General features: G+C 41.9%; 1 protein-coding gene across 1 annotated transcript in view; it reads right to left on the reverse strand.

The window, feature by feature from the left end:
* Nucleotides 1-13,422: 13,422 nt before the first annotated feature.
* Nucleotides 13,423-19,367, reverse strand: part of DNTTIP1 (deoxynucleotidyltransferase terminal interacting protein 1) — a 75,453-nt gene continuing 69,508 nt past the window's right edge. The window contains exon 13 of the mRNA XM_068263502.1: nucleotides 13,423-14,567. Coding sequence (XP_068119603.1) covers nucleotides 14,459-14,567 — 109 coding nt within the window. The 3' untranslated portion in view covers nucleotides 13,423-14,458. The remainder of the gene's footprint in view (nucleotides 14,568-19,367) is intronic.

The raw sequence follows: 19,367 nt of genomic DNA on the forward strand, positions 1-19,367 counted from the left end.
TGGGTGTGTCCCAGTAGAGGAACTTCAAGGAACTCCATGAACCAGAAAGAAAACAAGACACTTATATAGTGTAGTATTAATATACTGTAAATTGGACGAGATGATAAGTAAATTTCTACTTACAAACCCGGGTTGCTAAAGGCAACCACGGTAATGAGCAAGTGGAGAATCCCGTCTCCATATGGAACTGGGAATGAGACTTCTTCAGAATTGTCGTTTGCTCTCCAGAAAGGGGGACCACTGGACAAAGTAACAGAGGATAACCCCTGTCTAGGGGAAGGATACTATAACAGATGGGATGGAGGCGCCCCAACAAAAAATGATATATGTGCAACATTTGTCAAGACTGTAAAATAAAATAGTCTTACCTCAACCTTGTCTTTTATAACGTATACCCTTGGCGGAGGTAAAATTATACTGACTAATCGGTTTTTGCAAAGCAGACCAATTGAGCTAAACTGACCAATCAGACTAATCAGTTTAGGCCGATTGAGCTCATCAGATTGGACCAATCAGATTAATTGGTTTGGGCTAATAGGACTAATCGGTTTGAATTAAACTGACCTATCAATTTAATCAGACTAATAGAGTCGGAACAATAAGTTTGGGCTAATCGGTTTGAACTAAACAAATTAATTGGACTAATCGATTTGGACTAATCAGATTAATTGATTTGTACCAATTGAAGTAATTGATTTGCCCTAAAATGACTAATGGGCTTTGTGCAGCGTTTAGCCGAGCCTGCAATCCTCCTCTCCTTTCCCTCCTTCTCTTTTCTAACCTTGTCTTCCATACTTTATTTTCTCTTTACTCCTCCTTTCTTTCTCTTTTCTATTAATTAAAATCCTCTGAACCTTGCTAGTTCCTCTATTACAAATACTGTTACGGAAGCTCCTTTAGTTGTCCCCCTGTGTTTGTGGGCAGGGCGATTGTAGGCCCCTGAACACACACTGCATGGGAAGATTCCTTGAGTCGATTTTGATTTACTTTTCTGCTATGGATATCGTATATACCTCATGAGCTATCTTTCTTTGTTGATATTTCTTGACCGAAGTGGGTACGACTCCATGCGAGAAGTTTTGAGAGCTAAACTAAAAAGACCAATGGAATTAATCAGTTGGACTAATCAAACTTCCCTGGTGCCTCCATGGCATCATACTAATGGGTTTGGCTGCGCCCCTTCAAACCCCAATAGGACCTTGTGTCTATAAATCTTCTGAACCTGCACATATCGCAGTTAATCTGTGAAAGGCAAAAAACCTTACAAGGCCTGGATCAATTAGCCTTGAAGGAAGCCTGAGACAGGCTATAGAGCATTATTTATACTTACCTGGGGCTTCCTCTAGCCCCATGTGGTCCATTGGCTCCATCGCTATCCTCCCTGGCCGCTCTGTTGTCCCGTAGTCGAGCTCTTCTGCACATGCGCGGCCTGGGCCGCGTGTGCACCCCTCGTTGCACTTCTGTGCTCTGGAGCATTCTGAGCCTACGGGCTGCGTAGGCGCAGAATAACACGACCGACCGCAACTGGCCAAACTACCAGAGGTGAGCACGAGACAACGGAGTGGCTGGTAAGGATGGCAATGGAGCCCAATGACCACATGGGGCTGGGGGAAGCCCCAGGTAAGTATAAATACTGCACTTTACCCTATCGCAGGTACACTTTAAATAGGAAAAATTCCTTCCTGACTCCAGATGGCAGTCAGATAAATCCCTGGATCAACTCTCCCAGGAATTACCTAGTAATTATAGCCATGGATGCCCTTTAATGTTTGCTGCTATGGGCAGTAGACACAGAACATTTATATCGCGCTTTTCTCCTGGCAGACTCAAAGTGCCACAGCTACAGCCACTAGGATGCTCTCTATAGGCAGTAGCAGTATTCGGGAGACTTGCCCAAGGTCTCCTACTAAATTGGTGCTGGCTTACTGAACAGGAAGAGTCAAGATTCAAACCCCGGTCTCCTGTGTTAGAGGCAGGGCCCTTAACCATTACACTATCCAGCCACAGTAGCGCTGCACTTTTTTTTACACTTAGAATTTTTTATATTGGATCCAATACAGATGTTTGTATTGGATTCAATACAAAAAATGTGAGTGTCACCTGAATTGTTGACGCTGCGTGTGCCCAAAACAATGGAATCGCAGAGCACCAGGAAGCGGATAGAGGAAGAAATCATGGGAATCCGCGAGGCATAGCGCACACCAGCGACACCACACGTAATAGAATTTACTAGATGAGCCTGACTCGTCCTTAACAATAGTTTATTACTAGATGAGCCAGGCTCGTCCTTAAAGCTAGGGAGGTTACATTTGGATATAGTTTTCCATAATTACTTTCTGAGGTAAGATATTCCCAGATTTTAACCAGCTCATCTGCCAAGCTTTTGTATTTCCCTCTGAAGTATTTATACATATTAATCAGGTCACCTCTCAGTTGCCTTTTTTCCAAGCCAGTTTTTCCACCCTTTCTTGGAAAGTGAGAATTTCCACCCCTCTGATTAATTTAGTTGTCCATCTTTGTGACCATTCAACACCCTTTCTATAGTGTGGTTCCCAATATTGTATCCCATACTCCAGACAATAGATCTCGCCTTTAATTTGTTTTATACAATAAGCAGTTTGTTTCTTGTTCAGGTTTGTTTGTGGCTTATGTCCTACATTTCAAATACAGCAGGAGAACAGAGGCGCCAGCAGGATAAAAGCGGATAAAAACTTTAAAATTTGCTGGGAGGAAGTGGTGGACTTACCTCCATAAACCAGACACGAAAGACTGTCTGAATAGTAGCAATCACATTTATTAAATAGTACCCCAAAAAAGTGCAACGCGTTTCGCAGGCCCAGCCCGCTTCATCAGGCAATAAACGTGGGGACAAAACTGTAGACAAGAGACAGTACATTATGCTATAGTAAATTCTGCAGTTACAAATTTGCATATCAATATATTGCATAACATAAAGCATACCATATGAAAAATTGCTTCGTGGAGATAGCATAAAAGAGTTAGGTGTGCAAGTAAACAATAGGGGGTAGAGGCTATGGTGCTCGCGATAGTAATGGGTTATGGGATGTTTTTTACACAGATTTGCAATGAGTGGTATTGGTAATGGAAAAGGGTATATGTCAGCAAGAGTAATGGGTAATAGAGCATTGAGAAGAGAACAGGGGGCCAGAAATACAGGGTAAAGTGTGCAAATAAAATAATATAAAGAACTCACCAGAATTTCGGCATTAGCAGGTGTAGCGCCTCAGTGAAGTGGTGAGGACACTCAACTCCTTATATATACACAGGTTCTTGCTAAAAGGGCCAATTGGATGTGTGGGAGGTGTAAGGTGGGCAGGGTTAGGGCGAGTGTGCGAGCAGCCAATGGGCTCTCGCCACCTGTGTTCAGTGAGTTGGATTTTTGGGAAGGGTGGGTGGGGTTAGGGCGGGCTTGTGAGTAGCCAATGGGCTCTCACCACCTGTGTTCAGTGTATTGGGTAGTTGGGGGGCGGATACAGGTATCATGGTGACCAAATGTGCAGATGAATAGTGTACTGGCTGAATAGAGTACTGGTTAAGGGCACTGCCCTTGACATGGGAGATCAGGGTTCAAACCCCGGCCAAGGCCAGGGGTGTTTGGATGCTGTAAATGGGCAAAATAATAAATTAAGTAGAAAAAGAATATGAAAAGGTCTTTTTCGAGAAGTAAATAAATATAATGATTCGATCCAGTGGGAATATAATTAGTATATTTGACAGAGGGATTGATGTGTAAAAGTATTTAGCTGCCATCTAGTGGACCAAAAAGTTATGACCCGGTCCTAAGACACAAGCATAAATAGACATGTAACAGCAACATAAAAATTAATAGAAACATAATAAAAATATAATAAAATATATAAAAAAAAAAAAAAAAAAAATTAAAAAGAAAAAGGTCATACCAATAATAAGCAGATATGGATCAACTTAATAGTCCTGGACAATTGTAGCAATGGGTAAAAAGCACATAACAATCAAACCAAATTACACTTTTTGACATAAAAATATGTAAAATAATGATCAAGCCAGAGGTGTAGTTGTAAAAATGGACAATGTTACACTAAAACTTATTGGGACAAATAAAATTCAAATACATAAAAAAAGTAATGAAACAAGATAAAAAAAAAGAGTAAAAGAGAGCGGCCAAGATAAAAGAAAAACAGTATAGGAGGTATTTTAGTAAATTTTTTCCAGAACTTCATTGAGACCCTCAGGTATGAGGGTTCTTATAGTTTGTATCCAGAACATTTCATATTTTTTAAGTTGTTCGAATGCGTTTGATGAACTTGCATCAATTGAGTCAATTAGTGTAATGTTAAAGAATTCTGGGTTGTTGGCGTGGTGAGTGCAGAAGTGCCGTGATACGCTGTGAAGGGGGAATTTTTTAGTGATGTTTCTTTTGTGTTGTCCGATTCTGCTGCGGGCCAACTGTGTAGTCCTCCCCACGTACTGGAGTCGACAGGGGCATGAAATGAGGTAGATGACAAATTTAGACTCGCAGGTGAGGTGTTTTTTTATGGGATATTGAATACCGGTACTGGAGGACACGAAGAATGTGCAGGTGTTGATAAATTGACAGGCTGTGCAACGGTTTTTGTTGCAGGGGACACAACCAGGCTCCTGTGTTTGCAGGGTGGTTGGTTGGTTTGGTGTACGTAGTTTGCTTGGCGCTAAGAGATTGCGGAGATTTGGTGCTCTCCTATATGTAATTGATGGTGTTGTGGGTAATATAGGTCGTAGATAGGGGTCTTGCATAAGGATGTCCCATCGTTTTTTTAGGATACTGCGGATGGACAGATGTTGGGCATTGTAACGAGTGATGAATCTGGGTGGGCATGTAGTATTAGTAGGTTGTTTGGTAGTGGTAGGAGGGTTGGGATGTTTGGCTCTGTATTTTGCATCTTTGATCAGTTTTTTGGGGTAATGGCGGTCTGTGAATTTTTTGGTAAGGATCTCGGATTGAATGTCAAATTGTGATTGGTCCGTGCAGTTCCTATGTATTCTTCTGTATTGACTGTAGGGGGTGTTAGTAATCCAAGGGTGGTGGTGAAAGCTATTGAAATGTATGTAGTTGTTGGCATCGACTGGTTTGAAGTATGGTTTTGTCATAATGTGATTTGATTCTATGTATAAAGTGAGATCGAGAAATTCAATGGAGGAAATGTGGTGATGGTGTGTGAATTGGAGTCCTGCTGTATTAGAGTTGAGGTAACTGACAAAATGTGGAATGCGTGAAGCGTCGCCTTTCCAGATGAAGATTAGGTCGTCAATATACCGCTTATATAGTACAATGTTGTCAGAAAACGGATGATGTGTGGATAGTTTAAGTACTTCCAGGAGCCCCATTGCAAGATTAGCATTTGAGGGGGCGAACGAGCTCCCCATCGCGGTCCCACTCGTCTGATGGTAAATTTTATCATTAAACGTGAATATGTTGTTTTTTAAGATGAATTCTGCACATTGCAGAAGGAAGGTTTGTTGTGTAGGTGGCATGGAAGGGTTGGTGGCTAAATAATATTGTAAAGCTTGAAGACCGAATGAATGTGGGATATTGGTATAGAGGGAAGTGACATCGCATGTTAGCCAGACATAATCCGGCTGCCAAGCGACGCCGCGTAGGAGTAGTATGAGTTGTTGTGAATCCTTGAGGAAGGAGGGAAGAGACTGTACGTGTGGCTGTAGATGTTGGTCCAGGAATCTGGAAAGGTTGCTGGTGATGGAGTTGATACCTGAGATAATGGGTCTACCGGGCGGTTTTTGTAAACTTTTATGTATTTTTGGTAAATAGTAGAAAATGGGGGTAATCGGTTGGGCGTTGATAATAAAATTTCTTTCATGTTTGGTAATGATGTTAGACAGGAAGGCATTATTGATAAGGGTTTTTAATGTAATATTTAGAGAGGGAGTTGGATCTGTAGTGAAGGTTTCGTAATGTTTGGGATTGTCGAGGAGCCTGGCTGCTTCCTCTAGGTAGTCTGCGCGATTGAGTATGACAATGCCCCCTCCCTTATCTGCAGGTTTAATAACCAGGTTATGGTTTTTTTGTAGATTTTTGAGGGCATGGGATTCGCGTGGATTAAGGTTGGATTTGGCGGTGGGTAGGTCATCCTGTAAGGTTTGTAGGTCTTTAAGAACTAAAGAGTAGAAGCTTTCAATGTAGCAGCCCTTAGAGGCTGCTGGGTAAAAGCGGGATCTCCCTTTTAACTGAGTAGTAATGTATTTTTCTGTGCTAATTTCAGGGTGAGAAATGGTAACATTGGGTAGGGTGTCATTGTTGGTGATGATAAGCGAGGTTAGGGCATTATCTTACGTGGGTTTGATGTTTTTGATGGCATAATGTCTTTTGAGTGTTAGTTTGTGGATATAACTATTGAGATCTGAGAAGAGTTCGAATGTATTGACTTGATTAGTTGGGCAAAAGGATAGGCCTTTTTCTAAGAGAGTAGTCTCATGGGTGCTAAGAATGTGGTCTGAGAAATTGAAAATGCATCTGCTAATGTTTGTGGGGGGGAGTGTTGTGATTATGGTTTGTTTCTTTTTCCTTTTCCCTCTACTTCCTCTTTTTCTATGTCTGGTAGTGGTCGTTTGGATTTGTTGGTGAGTTGGAAAAGTACCTTCTCTGATCGTGGGCTTGGTAATTGGGTAGAGAGAATGTTTTGGGATAGTGCTGAGGGAAGTTCTAAAAAAGAGGGGGAAAGGGTGTGGTTAGCTGATTCACTGCTGGAGGTGGGGTTGTCATTAGTCATTTGAAAAAAGGTTTTTATATCAGTTTGGAGTTTGTGTGAGTTGGTGGTAGTATTGACCTGGGATGGATTGGGGTTTTGATTGGTAGGGGATTGGGTGGTGGGGTGTATTGTAAAGTCTAAAGAGTCGGGGTCCGAGTGGCAGATGCTAATCTGGGATGCTTGGACAGGTGAGTCAACGGTGGTTGTAATAGGTATAGTGGGAGTGGTATTTGAATTGGTGATGTTAGTGTCCTGAGTGGTTTTGAGCAATGTTGCCGGGGGGCCATTTGGTATAAAGTTGAATTGGATAGAGGTCTGGTCTTTGTTGTTTTTTTTTTTGCCGGCCCCAGTACGGGGGGTTGAGGTGATAGATGTTTTCTTGTTGGTTTTAGTGCGTTGGGTTTTTGGAGTTGCTGTGAGTTTTTTTGTGAGATTAAAACTGTTTAGGGGAGGGGCCAAACCCGTGAAGGGAGTGGGCTTAGGTACGGTGTTGGGGTGTGGTAGGGGAATATTGTGTGAGGCTGGAGGTGTATGCAAAGGTGGTGGGGGAAGTGCTAAGGATGGTGTAGGTGCCTTTGGTGTGGGGAGTAGAATGGGAGGTGGTGGGAAGGGTGGGACCCTATATGTGGGTGGGGGAATATTGAGACTCATAAGTCGGGGCGGTGGTGGAGGTGGATGATTGGGGCCCGTCGGCTGCACAGCGGGGATAGGACGTGGCTTGCGTTCCCTCTCCCGATGCTCAGCATACGCTAGACAGTCCCTGTTCAGTTTTTTAAGTTTTGACTCTATGGTGTCAAGTTCGAAGCGTTTAACTCTAGAGGTGAGATTTGACATAAGAGGGTGATATTGATCACTATTTTTATGGTTATGTCAAATCTCACCTCTAGAGTTAAACGCTTCGAACTTGACACCATAGAGTCAAAACTTAAACTGAACAGGGACCGTCTAGCCCTTTTAGCAAGAACCTGTGTATATATAAGGAGTTGAGTGTCCTCACCACTTCACTGAGGCGCTACACCTGCTAATGCCGAAATTCTGGTGAGTTCTTTATATTATTTTATTTGCACACTTTACCCTGTATTTCTGGCCCCGTTCTCTTCTCAATGCTCTATTACCCATTACTCTTGCTGACATATACCCTTTTCCATTACCAATACCACTCATTGCAAATCTGTGTAAAAAACACCCCATAACCCATTACTATCGCGAGCACCATAGCCTCTACCCCCTATTGTTTACTTGCACACCTAACTCTTTTATGCTATCTCCACGAAGCAATTTTTCATATGGTATGCTTTATGTTATGCAATATATTGATATGCAAATTTGTAACTGCAGAATTACTATAGCATAATGTACTGTCTCTTGTCTACAGTTTTGTCCCCACATTTATTGCCTGATGAAGCGGGCTGGGCCTGCGAAACGCGTTGCACTTTTTTGGGGTACTATTTAATAAATGTGATTGCTACTATTATTATTATTATTATTATTATTTATTGTATTTTAAAGTTTTTATCCGCTTTTATCCTGCTGGCGCCTCTGTTCTCCTACTGCTATACCGTGTCCACCCCTGGTGGAGGGGTGATCTACCCCCTTTCGCATCTACAGAGAGCGACTTCTTATCCCTGAGTGAGGACAGGTCTAATCTCCTCACCTGCCTATACAGTGGTTGCCTTTGTGGTAACCCATGTTTGTGAGTATAATTTTCTCACGATAACCTTTATTTCATTTATGCTTAACATACTACACTATATTGGGCTCTCGGTTTCTCTACACTTTACATTTCAAATACAGTTATTATATGTAGGACGGACCACTAGGGCATTAATTAGCCCAGTGCTGTCATCCTCCTCTGATATCCTGATACACAGCAGAGCTATAAAGGCGAGTACAGACTACAGGCTTTGTATCCTGCCTTACCAGTTTCTGCCGGAACAATGATGTGCAGGGCAGCCCCAGGTGGGAATGAGGAAGGGTTAGAAGGTTGCCCTCACTTCCTCTCTGTGACAGCAACAGAAACTGAGGTAAATTCCAAAAGGTACAGTTTTCATCAAATCAGGAGTTGTACAAGAATCTCTTGATGGAGGTACCACTTCCAAAGGCAGCTGTCAAAGGTGAATAGGAGATTTCATTCATGTTAAACAATAATAATACAATAACATTTGTAAAGCGCTTTTCTCCCATAGGACTCAAAGCGCATAGATGTGTCTCAGATCAATACAGGGTAGCAGGCTGGAAAGTGTTACAGAGGAAATAGGTGTTCGTAAATGCCATGCTAAACAGGTGGCTTTTCATTTTGGAGTTAAATGCTTCCAGGGATGTGGATGTCCTGATTGGGTATGACAGGTATTTCCAAAGGGGTGGGGCGGCATGACAAAAGGCTCTGTCTCCAAAGGTTTTGAGGTGGACTCTGGGGTGACCAAGTTATTAGAGACTTTTGATCTAAGATTGTGGGGAGTGTGATGCAGTTGCAACAAGTCCTTCAGGTATCCAGGGCCCAGATTGTGCAAGGATTTGAATGTCAATAAGCCAATCTTAAACAGAATTCTCCTTTTTATCAGTTGCCAGTGGAGTGAACGAAGAGTTGGTGTTATGTGGCAGTGGTGGGGTTGGCTAGTTAACAGCCTTGCAGCGGCATTCTGTACTAATTGGAATTAAGCTTCAGGAATCAAATCTCAGCTGTTATGAAACATACCTTCATTCACCTAAGGAAAATTGCAAAATGTAAACACCTCATACCTCCAGATCTTCCAACAGTTCATGCCTTCATCACATCACAGCTGGACTACCGCAATGTTCGCTATACAGGCCTTCCAAACAAAGACATGCACCACCTGCAATTAGTACAGAATGCCGCTGCAAGGCTGTTAACAAGCCAACCTCGCCATCGTCACATAACACCCTTCGCTCATTCTACTGGCTAACACTAAAATGGAGAATTCTATTTAAGATTGTCTTATTGACATTCAAATCTTTGCACAGTCTGGATTTCTCCTTAAAGGGAACCTAAACTGAGAAGGATATGGATTTTTCCTTTTAACATAATACCAGTTGCCTGACTCTCCTGCTGATCCTGTGTCTCTAATACTTTCAGCCACAGCCCCTGAACAAGCATGCAGATCAGGTGCTCTGACTGAAGTCAGACTGGATTACCTGCATGCTTGTTTCAGGTGTGTGATTTAGCCACTATTGCAGCTAAAGAGATCAGCAGGATGCCAGGCAACCTGTATTGTTTAAATGGAAACATCCATATCCCTCTCAGTTTAGGTTCCCTTTAAAATCACACATTGCCATTGAGTGTATATCTTATTAATGTCTTCCCTTTTCTTTTTATTCTTTTCTAATAGCCTTTCAGATATTCCTGTGTTTATATGTATTTCTATTCCCTCCCTATGTACAATTTAGAATGTGTGCTGCTCTGCATTTCACACAGACCACACTGTGAGCAAACTGTACCCAATACACAGACCACGCTGTAAACATCAGGAAGGGGATACAGCATTAGAGTCAGCGGTCAGCTTAAACGTGGCCAGTAACTATACATTTTAAGGATGATCGATAGCCTGATTCGATCTTAAAGAGACCCGGAGATGATGGGAATAAAAGTTTTATTGTACATGCCTGCAGCTTCCTACAGCCCCCTTCAGGCTGATCATTCCCTGCCGTCCTCCTCCACCGCCTGGATCCTCTGCTAGGCGGCAACTTTGAGAGTCAGGGTGTATTCGCTCCCACCACAGTCCTGTCGCCGGGAGAGTTCTGCGCTTGCGTTCAGTGTTTCAGATCTATTCCATTATTCTGATCAAATTGCACAGCAGCTATATTTCCGGTAGTGGGCTCAACAAATTCTACCTAATCGATATTAAGATCAAATCAGACAATCAATTGTTTGGAGAATTGTATAGTTAATGGCCACCTTTAGGCAATAACTGGAGCTCATGTGGCAAAACCACTAAAGAATATGCCGTCACACAAATGCTCAGTAAATGCATTGACAGTACTCTGCTAATTGGCAGTTGGTGCCCAAATCAACTGACGAACCGTGTGTGCTCTCCCCCCTTTCCCAGCCTAATGTTTCTAACTATGGCAGTGATACTAATCTTACACTTTACAATTTCTTCATATTTGTCCTCATGCTGGGGTCATCCGGCAATAGAAACATCTGGTTTTAAACAAACAACTTCAAGCAGAATTCAGCATTGCCACACATCTGGACTTTATTTTGTTGCAAATAAAAAAAACTATTTGCATTACAATTTAAGCAAACATATTTTATTGCAATCTATGTATGCAGACTAGGATTTCTAAGGATTTCACAAGGATACATGCATCCTTTCATGGCGATAAACAGATAATGGTATTCTTTAAGGTCAAAAACATATATACATAGCTCACGTTTTCCCATTTGTCATTCCCTGCTCAGAGCAAATGTATTCTGATGGTTTTTTATGGATTGACAAGTTATCTACTTTTCAGCCTTTCAGACTTTTCTGACTGCACTGTCATTTTCCCATATGGGGCTCTCCTCTGCACAAGACAGTTGGACTTCCTAATATAGGAAATCTAGCCACACTCTCTTTCACTACACTGCTGTGTAATACAAAGTCCCCCACTGCATAGGCCAAGCAGCAGCTACATAGGTAGGGGCAGACCCTGCATCCCATTTGTTACAAGAGCCCCATATAGATAAAATGAAACTGTAGGCATGGTGATAAAGCTCCACAGTTTGCAGTCTGATGCTGGGAATACACCATAAGTTTTTTGATCGATCAGAAAATCGATCAAAAATAAGATCGACATTACTACCAGTTGTCAGTGGATCAACCCTCAACAGGATTATTTTAATAGGAACCAGTACAAATCTATTTTTAAAAAGAACAAGAGAAATGTATTACTCAAGGCTTCTGTGTATGAAGTATCAAACTGCCATTTCTTGATCCACTGGACACTTGATCAGAAAACTACACATGTAAAAACTGTAAGTAAACTAAGTGCAGCTGGTTAACACCTAGTCCTTGTGTATTTTACACACTTTTATAGTAATTTTCTGCCATACTCCACAGAGATCAGTAGTAATTCACATGATCATCCCTGTTCCCCAAAGCAGCACACAAGTTATATTTAAACTTGGGGAGGAGGGGGCATTAACTTCAATAATCCGCTACATCCAGATTGGAGAGAAGACTTGGTTTGGGTATTGTATTACCCAATGATCATGGACCAGATATTAAAGGAGAACATCTTTCACGGTCTTCTGATTGTACCCTACTCGTAAGGAATAAAAGAAAACAAAACTCAAGGGGAATTTACGCAACCAAGAGTCCACCTCTACCTTTCCACAACTACGGTATATTCCATATTACAGTTCAAATACTTATACAAAAACTGTAGCAGTGATCACACAACTACTCCCTAAGTTTCTGGCTACCAAAATCCTGTTCCAGCAACTGCACTAATGGGTTTCTGCATTAGATGTAAATGGTCTACATTACAGCTAAGAAACGAGCATTTCTTACAGGGTGGTCAAGACGGCAGCCTGTATGGTTATCTCATGCAAGGTGTGCTTTAACATATTTATAGGCATTTTAAAATACATACCATCAAAAAATGAAAAGGAATTAGTGGCGTGAACTTTAGCCAAGACTGGTTTTTATTCTGAGTGTACAATATTTACAAAGCTGAGACGTTGTATCATTAATGTGTAACGACTGGCATATTACTCTTCAAAAACAGCTCTTTGAGGCTTTTCTACGATCCACTAGGATGATGTCACTAGGAAGACGGAGCTTTGGTGCAGCTTGCAGATGGCCCCACCCCCACTGTGTCACACCGCTCACTGCTCTTAAACAGAAGCCACTGGGTTGAAGGCTCTGCCACTGCTAACAGCTTGCAGCCTGGAAGAAGCATTTTTGCAGTATAACTTTAAATGCATTTTTTATACTTGCAATTCTAAGAGATGAAATGATTAAATATATGCCAGACATTTGCCTTTAAAAACCATAATGCAGACAGGAAAAAAAGTAGGGGAACTTCCCTACATTATACTTACACATTAGGGCTACGACATTATTACACAAAGGCTGTAACAATCTCCTTTACAGAATTAAAAGTTCTGTACAGAGTTTACCTGACTGGGACCACACGGCACTGGCCCGTTAAAGAAAACCTGTAACTAAAAAAGTTCCCCTGGGGGGTACTCATCCCGGGTCGGGGAAGCCTCCGGATCCGATCGAGGCTTCCCCCGTCCTCCTGTGTCCCTCGGCGGTCTCGCTGTGCCCCTCGGAACAGCGGGGATGTAAATATTTTCCTTCACGGCTCCAGCACAGGCGCAGTATCAGATCTCCACTCGGGAATAGGCGGAAATAGCCGATTGCTGTAGGGCCGCTCTACTGCGCAGGTGCAAGTTTCCTGCGCCTGCGTAGTAGAGCGGACTTGACAGAGATCAGTTATTTCCTCCCATCTCCGTGCAGAGAGCCGCAACAGCGCCCCTGCTGGACACAGGGAAGGTAAATAAATCAGCGCTTATCGGGGGAGGATTCCGGGACATTTCGGGGGAGCCAGCGCTGGACTGCCTGCAGCTACAAGGATGGGGGAAGCCTCATTGGGACCCTAAGGCTTCCCCCTCCCGAGGTGAGTACCCCCCCAGGGGATGCTTTTTTTTTTTTTTGTTTTTTTTTGTTACAGAGTCTCTTTAAGAACCAGAACCTTTTTTTTTCATTTGTCACTTTGTGATTATTGTGACTGGTTCACAGTGTCAGGAGCCCATGGTGTGGAGCTCAGCTGTCAGACACTGAGTTTAGTGCCAGCAGGGATGCGCAATAGCGTCACTTTGATAGAGCTGGTGTAGTAAAATCTATGATGCATCAAGCATAAGCAGCTACAAGTGCAGTGTATATTTTACTACGCATTGTCCCGAAGTAGTTAAAACAGATCCTCAACTTTCAGTTTGCTAAGCAACCATAGACTGCCTAATTAACACAGTAAGTTGTATGATGCATACACTATCGTAATTGACCCCCTTCAGCCTCTACTACTAACCAATACCTCCTCCCCCCACCCATCTGCACCTACAGGTATTATGGGTCTAGCCCTAACCCCTCACAGTAACTATTGCATTTTTAACCTGTTGTTCTGTGGTGACCAGATGGCTTTGTGCTGTACACAGTTTCTTTATTCACTCAATAGAGTTTGCGGTCTATTACTGCAGAAACACAAAAGCAGCTGGAGTAAAACACAGCTGTGGTATGTAAACACACTGTATGCTGATTGCTGTGAGTGAACAGGCCACACTAAATGAATGGAAGCAAGTACTGGGACTATGGGCAGTAACAGCTGGGGTGGGGGTTGTATTATCTAAAATAGCATACTTTGTAAGTATGCTGTTCTGTTGCCTTATTTATACTTTTCTTAGCATTTTTAGAAAAGTATCTTGGCTGATTTGATGCATACTGACAGCACAAGGAGAAATGATAACCTTCAAACTGCAGTATTCTACAACAGCCAATTGGGGTTTTAGGCTACTGCAGTCAAATCAGTTCAGATCATTTCTGGTTAGCTGCTACATTTCACAGATTTTTGCATTGAAACTGAATGCAGTTATATTATGATAGCACCAGGCTGTTGTCATGACACGGTGTTCCTGCCAGTAAATGTCATTCAGGCTTCTCTGAGATCCTTTCAGGATGGTATGGTGCCAGGATCAAAGCAACACGTGCCATCTATTCATGTCCACTTCGTGCCATCTCCATGTACATCCTCATCTTTTCAATCATCCACACAGGGGCATTAAAGGCCTTCAGTTCATCCAGCTTCAACTCAAAAGAATCCCTGTAATAAAATATATAACAAGGAACATGGAAATGGGAGCTGAATTTTGCACACTGACAGATACACTGATTGGTGCCCTACAACCACGTATGAGCATTGGGTAATCCGATGACACTACTGTATTCTGACAAAGTGGACCAAAATGCTTCTACTTAAAAATTTCCAGTCTCTTCATCAGTAATCGCCTGCTGTTGTCCACGGGGCAGCACAGTGGTATAGCACTGAGTCCCTGGTTCGTATCCCAGCCAGGGCACTATCTGCATAGAGTTTGTATGTTCTGCCCATGTCTGTGTGGGTTTCCCCCTGGAAACTCTGGTTTCCTCCCATATTCCAAAAATATATATAGATAAGTTAAATGGTTTACCCCTAAATTGGTCCTAGACTATGATACATACACTACATGATACATAGACAAATGAATATGGTAGGGATTACATTCAGAGCCCTTCTGAGGGACAGTCAAGTAACAACACAATATACTCTGCACAGCGGAAGATGTCGGTGCTATATAAATACTGAATGATAATAATTCTGAAGCATGCAAATAGCATGTGAATTTCACGCATACATGGGATTTGGAAGTGCAAATTTGCATGCACATTTGTATTTTTTTCCTTTGGTGCAATTCTTACAAAGAGGGAAGTCCATTGTTAAATGCATTGCACGCAATTTCCTGCATGCGACGTCTGAAATACTGCAACATCATTGTGTTTTTTGTTGGGTTTTTTTTTTTTACTGGATACAATTTTTGCATCTAATGAAAATAGTCCCATGTGCGAATTTGTGTGCTGAAAAAAACACACAAATTCACACCTATTCGAAACAGGCCGTAATGGAAAAAGAAGACATAAAAGTTGGCCAAACACACTGCAGCCACCTTGAAGTGGAACTGAACTCTTGCACAACACAGATGGAAAACATATAGCAATGCACACTGTATGTATTTAGAGAGTTTAGCCTGTCTAATTCCACTTCATCTGTGACTAATCACATGTTGCAATTTGATCTTTCACCTGTGTCAGCTGACTGCCATGGCAGATAAGCTAATTGGTAAACACAGGATGTTGACAATATGTCTGCTTCCAAGAAGGCAGGAAGTCGACACAATGCAGATTTATTGCAGGATTTGTATCAGCTGTAACAAAGAGATTTTTTGTTTTGTTTAAAGGTTTTAATGCTATTGCATATCTTTTAGAACAGAGAGGAAGTTCTGAGTTCAGGTCCGCTTTAACATCTTGCCTGCTACTCTGCTTTTGAACAACAAACCTGAAAAAATCCCTGAAGGACTCCTAAAGTTTGCCAGTTTTCTAGGTATAGAAGTCCATTTGTCATAGATGTGCAGAAACAAAACAGTTAACTTGGTACCTGCTAGTGGTGTATAAATTGGGCAACAAGCACCCGCACTCAGTTATTATATAGCCGAATGCCAGCTATTATGTTATTATAGAACGGCTACACTACAAAGCCCCAGATAAGAGTTCTATAAGGAAGTAGGGTTCAATGTTAAGGTTAGGAGTCATTTTAGGAGGGTTCGTGTTGGGGAATAGGGTAGGTGGAGGTTGCAGTTAATAGGGTGAGGAATTTAGGGCTAAGCACTTAGAAGGTGGTTGGTTGTGAGAGAGGGGGTGGGGAGGATTAGTCCAGACCCCACTATGGGTATTATATTTGCAGGGATTAATCAAGCTGCTTATTACATGTTGTATATTAATTCTTATCACATGGTGTTTTTACGCCAAATTACATCACAAAAACACCCGTTAAAGCTAAACTATAAACTTTAATTATCTAAAACCTAAATTTAGGTTAGGTCACTTGCCCGGAGGTTTGCCTCACCGTGGCGCAAGTGTCTAGTACTTTATACTTTGCATGCAAACCATATTGGAAGCTAAAGTTTCTCCTAGTGTAATAAATGTTAGCATCGTTTTGGATGCAGGGCATGCATTTTTCAGCCTATAGAGGCGGTGTATGCCTATGCGATTAACCACTCAATTGCAGCATGTGTTTATGGATCGGCAGCCTTCCCCCCACACTTTTTTCTTAACTCTGCAAGTATATAACTATCAGGTTAGCTGCTCCCAGCCCCTCCTCCTGAGTTTCCAGTTTGCATGATAAGTAGCAGCAGATTTGCATATGATTTGCATCTGAATTGAATGCGAAGTGTGCAGAAAGTCTATTTAGGTGCTGCACACACATGAGCTGGTTGTCATTTCAGATGCAGCCTTAAGGTGCGTACACACATGCGACCATAGTCATTTGAAACGATCGTTCCCCGATCATTTCAAACCACGATCGTTTGAAAGAAAGCAGTCAACGACCATGAAGTCTAACGACGGACGAGCTAGATCGTTCAAAACGAACGATCTAGCTTGGCGGATTTTTCCCAACGACGATCGTTTGCAAAAGTAGTACATCGTTGGAAACTGTCGTTCGTACTAGGGTTGACATGCGCATTTCACTATTTCTCCATGGAACTTTTCATTTTTATGCGCAAGTGCAATAGTTGCTTTATGTGATGTAACGTTCGTTTTAACGATCAGATCGTTACACACCTTTTAAAAACTAACTTTACTTAGGTCGTTCTTTCTTCAATTAAAAGTTTGTTCGTCGTTCAAAACGAACGATTGTTGTCGCATGTGTGTACGTAGCTTAAGTGGTATGCGCTGGCGGTCTCCTCGCTGTCCTATAAACTTTCAAAACCTACTTCTCAAAAGGGCAATCACGTCACCACCAAATTTTACACATGGCAAGCATAGATTTTTTTTTCAAAGCCCAGCTACAGTCGCACATCTAATAGCATCAAAGTGCTTCGTAGTCACAGTGCTCATCTGTCACACACATGAAATGAGGCTTCTGCAACTAAAAATCATCTCTCAAAATTTGGACCACATGACGAGAAGAAGATGAGTATAGGGAGTCTGTTTCAAACTCTGCGGGTGTGGCTGCTGTCTGGACAGCACAATCTTGCTGTTCAGACTACTAAGGAGAGGGCACTGACTGAATCTCCCTGAGAAGAGTGCAGCCTATCACAGTGGCAGTCTGTGCTGCAGACAGTGGCCATTGTCTGGGGTCCTTACCAGGTACTTTAACCCTTTAGCAACCAATTTATTTTGAGGTTTGCAAGTGCTCCAGGCCAATTTATTTGAGCCCTATTTTTTAAATTTTCCTACTTTTAATTAGTACTGCTGTAGTGTGTTCTGCTTCTGTTTTCAGTTTCTATATGTTCCGGTAGTGGAAAGAGATCAAAGCATTCCAAGAATTTACAGGACAACAAGCTTGGCTGACTCAAAAGCAGTGCACTCATCTCAAACCAGATAAGTCTATTGAAGTAGCGATTTGGTTAAAGGTGATTTATTTGACATCAGCTAATCATGGAGATCCTACCCGGACAAAACCTAGGTCTGTAATTCAGTGCCTACACAGATCTAGAAAAACTATAGTGTCTGGAGTGGTGCTTTAAAGAAAATCTGTAACGAAAAAAGTCCCCTGGGGGGTACTCACCTTGGGTGGGGGAATCCTCCGGATCCTATTGAGGCTTCCCCCGTCCTCCTCGGTCCCACAGTGGCGGCGAAAATCCTCCCGGAGCTGCGGCGATGTAAATATTTACCTCCGTGGCTCCAGCGCAGGCGCAGTATCCGCTCTCCCCACGGAGATAGGCGGAAATAGCCGATCTCTGTCGGCCGCTCTACTGCGCAGGCGCAAGTCGCCGTCAGAAGAGCCAAAACAGCGCCCCCGCTGGAGCCTGGAAAGGTAAATATTGTACAGGCTGTCGGATTTGTCACGCCGGCTTTGAAGGGCAGCAGCAAGACCCCCGTGATCCTGAGGCTTCCCCCTCCCGAGGCGAGTACCCCCCACGGGACGTGTCTCTTTAACAACTTAACCTCACTGGCTATTTTACCCTTACCACCAAGAGTCAACGCTACTCCCATTTATTTGGCTGTAACTTTATCACTGCTTATCACACCTAAATTATTTGCATTTTTTCCCTACAAATTAGGCTTTTGGTGGTACTAATTTCAGTAATTACTTTATTTTCTATGCTTTTTATAGGGAGACACATGGAAAAAGATGAAAAAACACTATTTCTCAAATTCTATCTTATGTAATTTTAAATTACATAAAACCAACACATAATGCATATTTGTCCTGGCTATAACAACATTTAAATTATGTTTCTAGAAATATACCCTAATAGCAAACCTATATAAAAAAAAAAAGTCCCTATGGTAACTATTTATGCGTTTCTTTAAAATGCTGTTTGTTTTTTTTTTGTTTGTTTTTGAGTCATGTTCATTCTTAGACAGGTAATTTTATTGGCGCAGGGGACACCTTTCCATTCACTAATCTCCCAAATGTAAAGGTGGCCCACACACAATACAATAAAATGATCAGATTTTACGGCAAATCAATAAATATGATCAGATCTGCCGGAAAGAAAAAAAAAAAAAGCTTTTTTCCCCCATTTAACTGAAAAATCAGATTGGATTTCCTTTTTTTTTGTTTTGTTTTTTCAATTTTTATTGATCCGGAATGCTGGAAATTTTTCTTCATTTTTTCTAAAGATTGTATGTAAATTGTCAATTTATTAATATACACATCCTAGCAATTTATAATCATTTTTATCATAATTGGGGAAAAATTGAACATATGTGTGTGTGGTACATTGGTCATGTTTTTGAAATATTACCATCAGTCAGAAAAATTGCAATTCTTAAATTGAACAGATTTTTTTAAAAATTGTATGGTGTGTGGCCACATTAAGTCCCACCATGAACGAGGGATTGAGAGGACATCCCGCTATGC

Source organism: Hyperolius riggenbachi, chromosome 12, assembly GCF_040937935.1.
Source record: "Hyperolius riggenbachi isolate aHypRig1 chromosome 12, aHypRig1.pri, whole genome shotgun sequence".
Classification (NCBI taxonomy): domain Eukaryota; kingdom Metazoa; phylum Chordata; class Amphibia; order Anura; family Hyperoliidae; genus Hyperolius; species Hyperolius riggenbachi.